General features: G+C 37.3%; 2 protein-coding genes across 4 annotated transcripts; one reads left to right on the forward strand and one right to left on the reverse strand.

Annotated features, from left to right (window-relative positions):
* Positions 1-2,614: 2,614 nt before the first annotated feature.
* LOC117987139 (3-hydroxyisobutyryl-CoA hydrolase, mitochondrial-like) lies at positions 2,615-8,107 on the reverse strand. Of its 3 annotated transcripts, none has more exons than XM_069502022.1 (7): positions 7,883-8,107; positions 7,796-7,851; positions 7,214-7,538; positions 6,545-6,754; positions 5,727-6,001; positions 4,650-4,791; positions 2,615-4,094 (listed from the first exon to the last, which is right to left on the reverse strand). In XM_069502022.1, the coding sequence occupies exons 2-7, from the start codon at positions 7,796-7,798 to the stop codon at positions 3,949-3,951; spliced, it is 1,101 nt and encodes a 366-aa protein (XP_069358123.1). In that variant the 5' UTR covers positions 7,799-7,851; positions 7,883-8,107; the 3' UTR covers positions 2,615-3,948. The 3 variants fall into 3 exon arrangements, with proteins under 3 accessions (XP_069358123.1, XP_069358122.1, XP_034829994.1); XM_069502021.1 differs by having other exon boundaries at positions 2,615-3,782; positions 3,919-4,094; positions 7,796-8,107; XM_034974103.2 differs by having other exon boundaries at positions 7,796-8,107.
* Positions 8,108-9,543: 1,436 nt separating this feature from the next.
* LOC117987142 (peptide deformylase, mitochondrial-like) lies at positions 9,544-11,818 on the forward strand. Its single transcript, XM_034974105.2, has 3 exons — positions 9,544-9,969; positions 10,571-10,691; positions 11,501-11,818. Exons 1-3 carry the CDS (start codon positions 9,634-9,636, stop codon positions 11,692-11,694), a joined length of 651 nt encoding a protein of 216 aa, XP_034829996.1. The 5' UTR covers positions 9,544-9,633; the 3' UTR covers positions 11,695-11,818.
* The last annotated feature ends 72 nt before the right edge of the window (positions 11,819-11,890 follow it).

The following is an 11,890-nucleotide window of genomic DNA, read 5'->3' on the forward strand; positions in this document are numbered from 1 at the left end:
GTTGAAAATCGTACCTAAACAACGTACACTAAAGGTAAAAATGGCGCGTGAGGAGTTAAATTTTACGCGTTTTAAATGATTTTATTTTTACACTTAACTTTTAGTCACAGACTTAAGGAAAATATAGACGGGATTAGGAACGCCAAGAATCGAAATAGTAGGCTTAGTACCGGCTCTACAGTGAATTTCGTTTTAAAAAACAAAAGCTCGTATTAGGTATGAAGAAATATCGGGACCGGGTAATGGGTATCACCCACAGAAATCCTAATAATAAGGCAATTATTATAAGGATTTCTCTGGTATCATCTTTAGTACAAATTCATACATCTCAACATTGTTGACAGATTTCGATTTTGTCGCTCATACATCTACTGCCAAGCAGCGCCTCAAGCAGACACGTCATTGTAAAATTAAAATAGGTAGTCCTACTGAATAAACTACTTAAAAACTATCACGTTTGTCAATTTTATAGGGTTTCAACGTTCGAAATCTATCAACATTGTCTATCAAATTCTGTAGGCGTTAACCATTTTGAGTGACCAACCAACCATAAACATAGGCTGTGTTATCCGTACTAATCTTATAGTACGGAAAACCATACTAAACGCACATAACTGAAAAATGAAAATTTTGTTATATAAAAATTAATAGTAAATAATGTACTTTAAACGTAAACGAGTTTTAGGACGTTATAAGCGCGACGAAAAAGAACAGTTTGGTCGCCAGTCTCTGTCTACCTTTTTCTTTATGTCTGTGTTCGCACTCTATCTGTTGTATTAATATAATTATAAATTATTAAGAAAATAGTACTGGGAATACATTTTGTAAGCACGCATGCAATAAAATATCAAAATATGCAACAGTCTAAAAATGACTGGTGTAATAATTAATAATAATTATACATTTTTAAATTAGTAATTTATTATTAACAGTAAATGTAATAGCTAATCCCGGCTGTACTCACGTGGCCCGACTAGTTACGAACCCATCCGGGCCCTTTTACACGGGGGCTCAGCGCGCGACTGCGTGCTACTCGTGTCATCGTGTCGACTGACGTGAGTAAAGCCGGGATTAGCTATATTTATAATGGAAATCACAATAGTAGTCACTAAGAAGTAAAAGAGCAACCGCCGAGTTTCTTGCTGGTTCTTCTCGGTAGGAACGGCATTCCGAACCAGTGGTAAATTATTCTGACGATTCAAAGGGGCTTGTCAAAGTTGACTTGAATAACAATCTATTATATTCTAATGTAATATTTCTTCAATCGCAATATATGATAATTAATACACGTTATAACTTATAATATAAAATTGTTTTATTGTATATCTATATTTGAGGAGCTGGTGAACAAAACGGTGTAATTGCAAAAAATAAAATTTTACAGGAGCAAAAAACTGAATAAAAGCTGTTGGCACTTTACTGTAATTGTACCGTTTTAATCGAAATCGCTAAATTTTTTAGCACAGTTTACAGTTTTACCCCTTTTTTTTGGAAATGAGTTCAGACTTCAGATTTTGTATTCAGCGGGCCAAAAACGTCCGGATAGGAAAAACCGGTCAAGAGCGAATCGGACTCACACACGGAGTTCCGTACTGCCATACAAAGAATAACACTTTAAAACCTATTAATGATAAGGGTTTAATGAAACTCCCATAGGTACTCCTTCCAGGTTAGCCCGCTTCCATTTTAGACTGCATCATTACTTACCATCAGGTGAGATCGCAGTCAAGGGCTATCAAAATAAAAAAAAACAACCTAAAAAGGAAATGAAATGCTGAAAATACATGACAAGTCAGCAGAATCGGGCGCAATGACAAAAAAGCCGGTCCAGTGCAAGTCGGACTCGCACACGAAAGGTTCCGAACCATCAACACTTTTATGCAGAATACTGCAAGTTAATGACGGACTGCGCCATCTATACGTAATTTACTAAATTATTTTTTTCGTGAACACATTTTAATTTTTTTTGTAATGTAACCACAAATTCACGATTTTCAGTTTTTTCCTTTACTTTTGCTATAAGACCTACCTACCTGCCAAATTTCATGATTCTAGGTCAACGGGAAGTACCCTATAGGGTTTCTTGACAGCCACGACAGACAACAAAGTTATCCTATAAGAGTTCCTTTTTTCTTTTTGAAGTACGGAACCCTAATAATACGGGAGCTTTCACGTCAGCACCGACCTTTGCAGATGACTAAAATATGGCTTGCAATAATGCGAAGGGACTTATAAAAATATTTCGAGTATATTTCGATTTTTTTTAATAAGTAATTATTTTTAAGTAAATGCCTCACATACCCTGTTTCAAATAGTTTGTTTCATTCTATAGGCTGATACCTGTAGAGCGTGCTCTGATTTGCTCAGAATTAAAAATTCCCAAATTGCCCGTGTCAGGAGTCGAACTCAGGACCTCCCACTTAAGACCACAGCACTCACTAATGTCACAGGGAGGTTGTCAATAGTCTGTAGCCCTACCGCGGTTGTTTGACAGCTACAATGTCACGATCGCAATCATCTCTGATTGGTTAATGCTCGCTCACTATTGGCCACAATGCATTGTTGCAACAAGAATCGCACAAATTCAGCCAATCAGAACAATTGAGATTGTAATAATGATTGATGCAGGGTTTTAGACAATCGCCCTACTGAGCTAACTCAAAGTACGCTCTACAGATGTATCTGAGCCTCATCTGCATGCCAAGTGGGAGCGGGTGTCCTGCGAGGCGGCCAGTAACTATATATTTACACTAGTAGGGCGCGTGGGTGCGCGGACCACTCAAGTGGTCTGCGAGCATGCAGCGTTGGTTGTACAAAACGCTGACCTTGTCTTAAATAAGATTTTTTTAATAGTTTGGTCGTCCATATATTTTGTATGGAAAAATAAATTCCGCCATCTTGAATTTGTTTTCTATTCATCGAGCAGACCTTCTAGATCCTGATCATCTTTTGCTAAGAAACCACTCTTACAACTTTTATACTCTTCGAGATGGACACCGACGAAATTTGTATGGCGGCCATCTTTTTTTTTCGTTTTAATTCGAAAGCGGGTGCCGAGCGGCATGGATTATGGCACCGCGCCCGCTGCTCGCCCCGCAGGACGCACCCGCTCCCACCTGCGCCGCAGATTAAGGGATGATTTATGCCAACACGTGCCACGTCTGAGGCATGTTCGACGCGCGGACGAATGCGAAGAAACGTAATACCAACGAGGCTTGAATGACTCAGACACGGTACGAACTGATGTGACCTCATACAAATTCCCAATCTGGTGCCTCGGACGCGGCACGGCTCGGGCCTGGCACGGTCTAGCATTGATCATCCCTTAGTCTCCATTCCGTCCTACGTGTTTGGTTTCAGTACACCAATTTCAACCGTAAGTATATTGTGAAAGTAAATAAAGATTTAAAAATAATATACATACTTACTCTTTACTATGATACATTTAAGCAGTTTTTCAATACCACTGTCTTAACATTTTCACTTTATAAATGCTTTAATAGCCGCACTCAGAGTCGCTAATCGTTACTTAAGATTGAGTTAAAACGAGACAGATGTATGTGAGAGATATAGCTCTGTCTCGTTTTAACTAAACTTAAGGAACGATTAAGCGACTCTGAGTGCGGCAGTAAGTCTTCATTTCATAATATAATATAACAATTTATATAGCCACATCTTAAACTGGTTACATGATTAATTTTGTATGACTGAAAGTCATAATATGACAGTCCACCATAAAATTGCTTTATCATTTTAAACAAAACTTCCAGTAAATCTTACTTACAGCCGCACTCAGAGTCGCTAATCGTTACTTAAAATTGAGTTAAAACGAGACAGATGTATGTGAGAGATATAGCTCTGTCTCGTTTTAACTAAACTTAAGTAACGATTAAGCGACTCTGAGTGCGGCTGTAAGACACAGACTTTTATACTAGTGCACAGGTTCACTCAAAGCTTAGCATCGAAGAACTGGAGCTCTCTATCTTGCGGGAGTCTTTTGAAGTAACTTTCTACGTATTCATCGTCCACTTCGGCTAAAGTCTTGGGATTCCATTGAGGTTTGTTGTCCTTGTCTATGAGTAAAGCTCGGACGCCTGCAAAACAAAAAAAAACGGTCAAGACCGAGTCGGATTCCTAGGGTCTACTGGAAGGGTTCCGTACGTACCATCGTACAAGAACTAACACTTTCTGCCGTACTCAGAGTCGCTTAATCGTTACTTAACTTTAGTTGAAACGAGACAGAGATATGTCTCTTACATAAATCTGTCTCGTTTTAACTCAATCTTAAGTAATGATTAGCGACTCTGAGTACGGCGGTTAGTTTTCATGGTGCCTATTTTGTTATTATTTGTTGTTATAGCGGCAACAGAAATACACTTTCTGTGAAAATTTTAACTCTACCTATTACGGTTCACGAAGTAGGGGAACGCGGGGCATTATGGGCACCCGGGGCAATATAAGCACCTCGCCTGTTCCCCATATTAACCATCACACGCTGCCGCAAACACTCGGATCGGCAACCAGTAGGACCTACACGTAAAATAATGTAAGTTCGTCACAGACAGACTCTAGAGTCTTAGGGTGAGATCTATAGAATGCACTCTGAATTTGCTTAGACAGGGGAGCTTCAGTCGGGAGTCAGGACTCACCTTCGGGAAAGTCGTGGTTCTCAATGGCTCGACAAGCGAGGCGGTACTCCATCCGGAGGCACTGTGGCAGATCCAGCTGAGCCCCGCGCTGTAACGCTCGCATTGTAATCTTCAGTGAACCAGGGCACATCTGATGGAGTGTCTGTAATTTTTAAAAAATATTAAAAAAAAATTAAATTGGGGCCGATTCTCTTGTACACAATCTCGGTCTGAATCTAGTGCTATCCTTTTCCACAAGCAACATTATTTAAGGGATAGCAATAGATTAGGGATCTCTAAACTAAACTAAAATGACAGATCATTTTAGTTTAGTTTAGAGATTGTGTACATGAGAATTAGCCACAATATCACGATGTAAGAAAAATTGAGCTTTTAATCTTTACTTGGTGTCGGTTAATACCTCGATAAAGGATGGCTGCCAAACAGAACAGCTGTATTTTACTTAATACAGCTGCTGTTTGGCAGCCATCTTTTATTACGGACATTTTCGGAGGAAGTGACGTATGAATTTCGCCCGAAAAAGATCTGGGTTACTCTCAAGAACTCTCAATTATACAATGTTAGTTTTAGTATACGCAAAACCTGAAAGTAGTTTGTTCAGAATCAGTAACAGAATCGAATGCAATCATTTTTACTAAGGGTTATATTTTGACCAAAATATACTTTAAAATTTATAAGTTTGAAGTGAGTTAGTTGAATGACCGCATGCACCAGCTGATTCGAGCCGCGCGAGCGGGAGCGCGCACGATCGACGCCAGCCGTCCCTCTCACCCACAGTCGCTTGCTTGGGGTGACCATATTTTTTGAGGACAATGACACGACACAACAAGCTTATATCTTCATTAAATATTTGTGAAATTTAGTACATATATTCTTTATGTAAAAAATTTTCGACACGTGTTTCGGTTTTGGCGTATACTAAAACTAGCTTATGCTCGCGACTTCGTCCGCGTGGACTACAGAAATTTCAAACCCCTATTTCACCCCCTTAGGGGTTGATTTTTCAAAAATCATGTCATTTTGATAGATCAGTCAGTCACCTTTTCCTTTTATATATTTAGACTACAGATAAATTACCTCTAGAGTTTTGACCGACCAGTCATTCTGCACTTTCTCCAGCCTCTCAATGATCTCTTCAACAGTGGAAGCAGCAAAGCAGTAGTTTATATGTTTGATGTTTGGCGCCAGGGAGAACTCCTCGGGCGGCTCGTTGAATTTGTTCAATAGATTATCAACCTCTACGTCATTGGTGCACCTTGACAGCAGTTTCTCTAATTCATACAACCTCTTGCTTGATACGAAATGAGTTGCTATGCCAGCTTTAACTACGTCCTTTCCTTTTAATCTATCACCTAAAATAAGATTTATTTCTTTATTGGTACATTCAAAAAGGGATAGACAATTATTCTATTAAATAAACTCAAATCTAAAAAAACAACAACATTAAATTAAAACTAAAATAAATTAAATTAAATATATAAAAAAGTACATAATGAACAGTGTAGTTCAAGGGTTGATTGAGTGGTCTAATTCTTAATTAAATTTAATTTGAAATATCTTTATTGCTTAATACTATGACAAAGAATGAAAAATACAGGATATGCTTAAAAACAAAGGGCGACCTTATCAATAAAATCCATACTTCCATACTAATATTATTAATGCGAAAGTGTGTCTGTCTGTCCGTCTGTCTGCTAGCCTTTCACAGCCCATCTGTTCCACCGATTTTGATAAAATTTGGTACAGAAATCTTGCATCCCAGGGAAGGACATAGGATACTTTTTATGCCAGAAAATCAGCTAATAAATATATATAAACGTTCTTCTTCGCTCTGGGCTGGTTTCCGCACTTAAACGTTTCCGTCTGTTGTGCGTATATATAAACGTTTTAGGTACCTGTTAATCCCAAATAAAGTCCTAAGTTAACCTGCAACCTCGGCAAGAAGTAAGATCCACCGACGTCTGGGAACAACCCAATCTTAGTTTCCGGCATGGCTATCATGGTCTTTTCCGTTGCAACGCGGTACCTTCCATGCACTGACAGACCCAAGCCTCCTCCCATTGTTATCCCATTTAAAAATGCTATGTATGGGATTTTGTATTTACCTAAACATAACAAGAAAGTTATAATTAGTCCTTCTTACCTGTGAATTGATGTATCTAAATATATAAAAGGAAAAGGTGACTGACTGACTGATCTATCAACCCACAGCTCAAACTACTGGATGGGTCAGGCTGAAATTTGGCATGCAGATAGCTATATTATGACGTAGGCATCCGGTAAGGAAGGATTTTTGAAAATTCAACCCCTAAGGGCATGAAATAGGGGTTTGAAATTTGTGTAGTCGTGAACTACTTTTATGTCATTCTAAAGGCTGATGTACATTACTTTTTGCCGTACCTTTGCAAGAAGTGAACTATTTTTACTGAATTTTAGTTCTTTCTTAATCTTAGTTGTGGGTAATTTAATAAGTACGCTATACTATTGAGGTTTAGTACAGATTGAGGGTATAGGACAGACACAAATTCAAAATTTTGCATGCAAATGATAGTATGAAGTATTACCTATGAGATAGTTAACATTATACTCTGTATGGAAGAAAATACTGCCTTCCACTTTATCTATAGCAGCCTTAACATCCCCCCCGGCGCAGAAGGCCTTATCTCCCGCCCCCTTCACAATGACTAGCCTTTTACTACTCTCCATCTCCTGGAGCTGAGGAAGTAATTTTGTTACCATTGAGGTATTCAGCGAGTTTAAAGCTTTAGGCCTGTTCAATGTAACGATGCCAGCGTTATTGAGCGTTTCAAATATCACATCTGGTTCCTGGGTGGACATTGTGCGTCTTAGTACAGAGGTTACTTGCGGGAGTAACCTTAATTTAAGCATCTGAAATTGAATAATATCATACTGTACGCCATAGTAACCTTATAGACAGTCAGTTGTTTACATTACGATGATAATTTAGTTTTACGTCATAGATAACGATACTTTGTATCTATCAATTATTTAATTAAAACTATTATACGCGTGGCTAACTATAGTTAGTAGTTACCACTTATATATTATTTGTACTATGTTCTTCGATTATTAGTATAATTACTTTCAAATACTTTTAAAGCAATCGTAAAGCAGTTAATACTCACCATGAACTTGAACTTTGAACAATGTTATCGATGCAATTTGAATATTATTATTCCTCAAATATGATTTATTCAAATGATTGATTGATTAAATAAAACTTTAACCTGCTAACATAACACTTTTCTAAAATAATATAAACAAGTATAAGTAGGTAATTTTGTTCGTCAGTCGTTCTATTTAATTTATATCGGCTTCGGCAGTGCAAACAAGTGTTTAGTTCTCCTTCTTAATTAGATTCTCTCATTTGTTTTTTAGATTTTTGCGCAGAAAAACAAAAGTATTCCCTCCTATCCCTATCCACAGAGTGCTTTGCACAGGTACTTTGTAACACGTACCGTAAAACGGGGTGAATAGGTACGAAATCTAACTTCGCATTGAAATTTACGGATGTTTTGGTACAAATTATGATGCTTTAACTGTTTGTAAGCATCTCCGGTTGTAAGAATTCTAAGGAAACATCCAAAAAATATAAAATAATGATAAATTACTGGTATATTTTAATCAAAATATATGCTGTCCCTATTTATACTTGATCCGGGGTGTAACGGAATGGCAAAGGGGTGAATAGGGAAAAAAGGTTAGGGTTGTCAAACACAAGTTAGCTCTATCCTCTAATATTACAAAACTAGCTTATGCTCGCGACTTCGTCCGACACAAATTTCAAACCCCTATTTCAACCCCTTAGGGGTTGAGTTTTCAAAAATCCTTTCTTAGCGGATGCCTATGTCTTAATAGTTATCTTCATACCAAATGTTATTATACATGGCATAGTAGGTATCAAATCTTTAAAAAAAAGCATCCGCCGAGTTTCTTGCTGGTTGCTGGCATTCCGAATCAGTGGTTTGACGATTCAAAAATAAATAAATAAAAATATTTTTTATTTAATTAAACTGTTACAAGTAGGTAGTGTAGTTACCTATACTTGTAAAAGTTTAATTGAATAAAAAATATTTTTATTTATTTATTTATTTATCAATATTAAACAGTAAAATGCCATTTAACTAAATTTTACTAGTCGACTACACAAGAAGGAAGAATTTTTTTGAACAATTTAATTAAATATTTAAAGTGACAGCCCTGTCCGTATATAAACCTTACTGTTCCTATTTAACCTTGATTCGTTCCAATTCAGTAAGTATAGCGTTCCTATCCACCCCTTTCCCGTACCTATAATCCCCATGGCAAAGCCAAAAACACTTGGTTTCCAATTTTTTCTTTTTTACAGAAAAATATGTAACATTTAGACAAATCTGCTTTTGTGACGCCTCTTAGATAAATGTTTAATGATTTCTAATAGTTTTTCTACTGTTTTATTCTCGTACTGCGTCAAAGTAAACAAAGTTTTGAGACCTACGGCTTAGCGTGTTTTGAACAACGTTTTTGCAATGACGCTTTCGTTATTTTAATATCAATTTGTCTCTGGTTCAGTGATGCCAAATAAAAGATCAAATATTCTACTATAGGGAAAAACAATGCTACTAAAATTCTAAGCTGTTTTGGGTATTATTTTTACGTTCAAATCTCATTCCCAGTTTTGTCCCTATTCACACCCCGGTTCCTATTCACCCCGTTTTACGGTAGTGATTATCAGTAATGTACTCTGTGGTGATTATATTCTCTTTGGTAATACATACAATTACAAAATATAGCCATAATATATCCTATATGTTATTGGTCTGTGATATAGCCACAGAGTACTTTGTAATATAGCCGTGTGTGTTGTGTGCTGACCATAGAGCAGAAACAAAGGTGCTGACTGCTGTGTAATTTGTTTATACAAAAATCAAAATATTAATAATTAATCAAATGATTATCGGTGAAGAATGAAATATAATTTATAATGGGTGTAATTAGAAAAACATTTAACTGGTACGCAAGACTGGCTCCAAGCCACGGACTATCGCCTCCGCCTTACAAACATGTTGTTCAAATTGGAGACCCAACATTACGTAAAGTTTCCGAGCCGGTATCTTTAGAGAAAATTAAAACCAAAGAAATTAAAAGTGTGATTGAAAAGCTGAGTTACGTAATGGATAGATACGGCAGTGTAGGAATGGCGGCACCGCAAGTTGGAGTTAATTTAAGAATATTTGTTATGAGGCTTACGGAAAAACAAATAACAGAAATGTCAGCAGAAGTTATTAAACTGAGGAACATAAGTGTTGTGCCGTATACTGTGAGTGAGTAAATGAATTAAAAACTTTAATTATTTATAAGTACCTAGCAATACTTTGTGAATAAGCAAGTATGTAAAACATTCGAATATCGAAGCTGTATTGTGATGATAATAATGAGGACTATGATACCCGCAACTTCGTCCTCGAAATTTAATCCTGTGGGAACTCTTTGATTTTCCAGGATAAGTAGCCTATGTGTAAGTCAGGATATCATCTGTCTCTATTACAGATTTCAGCCAAATCCATCCAGTGGCCCTACCGCGGTTGTTTGACAGCTACAATGTCACGATCGCAATCATCTCTGATTGGTTAATGCTCGCTCACTATTGGCCACAATGCATTGTTGCAACAAGAATCGCACAGATTCAGCCAATTAGAACAATTGAGATTGTAATAATGATTGATGCAGGTTTTAGACAATCGCCCTGCTGTTTTTGCGTGAAGGAGTAACAAACATACATATACATATATACAAACTTTTGTCTTTATAATATTACGGTTGAAGAAGAACTGTGCTTAGCTTCTGTGAATACTTGTAATTAGATTCTGCTTTTTCATACTTTTACTTTTTAATGGAAAATAATATTTTTTATATTACAGGTTTTTGTTAATCCTCAGTTGAAAGTGATGGATTATCAAAAAGTTATTCAACCAGAAGGTTGTGAAAGTGTCAAGTTCTTCAATGCAGAGGTCGCCCGATACAATGCTGTTCAAATTACAGGTAAAACTCCCTCATTTTATTAAGTACTAGATGATACCCGCAGCTGCATGGATTTAGGTTTTTTAAATCCCATGGGAACTCTTTGATTTTCCAGGATAAAAAGTAGCTTATGTCCTTTCCCGGGATGCAAGCTATCTCTGCACCAAATTTCATTAAAATCGGTTAAACGGATGGGCAGTGAAAGGCTAGCAGACAGACAGACACACTTTCGCATTCATAATATTATTAGTATGGATTTGCCAAAACTAAGAAAATCTTTCAGACATTTTCTTGGCACACCTAAAAGCCAATAATTGGGAATTGAATTGAATCCAGACAATATTTTCAAGTTAAAATAACACCTACTCATCATCATCATCATCATGTTCAACCCATCGCCGGCTCACTACAGAGCACGGGCCTCTTCTCAGAGTGAGAAGGGTTTTGGCCATAGTCTACCACGCTGGCCATGTGCGGATTGGTAACACCTACTCACTAATTTTTATTTTTGTTCTTGACCACATACTTGTGTCTGTGGCACTTCTTTGACCTAGTAATCATATTACAGTGCAACAAGGCTTTCTTGGCACTTGAATGACATTGGCAGGGGGGCAACCCTCCACCTCCCATGGCCCCACCAACCTCTCGGTTATATGGCCTCAATCGCGGGAGGGCGCCTGTTCGGTACTTGCTCTTGGCTTAGACTATTCAAACAAGAACAAAGGGGAAACTTGACAGCAACGTTACTTCCGGTTTTGACCACGCGCCATGAGCGCCTTGTCACACTGTATGCAGTATTCTGTGAAAATTAACAATCACTTACCTTACAGGGTATAATCAAGAAGGCGAGTCAATATCACAGCTGTACAACGGGTGGGCAGCTAGAATAGCTCAGCATGAAATAGATCACCTAGATGGCAAGCTGTATACAGATACTATGGACAGAAAGAGCCTGTGTTGCACTCTTTGGGAAGAAGTTAACTTGGCTAAAGGAAAGATTGCTGTACCATTCTCACCTGAATGAGTTGCAAAGATATTATAAAACTCCAGATAGACAAAGCATTTTAAAAAGTATGAATACTTTGTATGCTTGTGTAAGACATATACAAAATGCTATATCAACTTCACAGTAAAATCCCTAACAATTATTTTTTTAAAAGAAAAAGTGGTTTCAATGTGATTGTTATAGTTTTTTTTATAATCTTTAAATGGACTCCATG

Source organism: Maniola hyperantus, chromosome 12 (genome assembly GCF_902806685.2).
Source record: "Maniola hyperantus chromosome 12, iAphHyp1.2, whole genome shotgun sequence".
Classification (NCBI taxonomy): domain Eukaryota; kingdom Metazoa; phylum Arthropoda; class Insecta; order Lepidoptera; family Nymphalidae; genus Maniola; species Maniola hyperantus.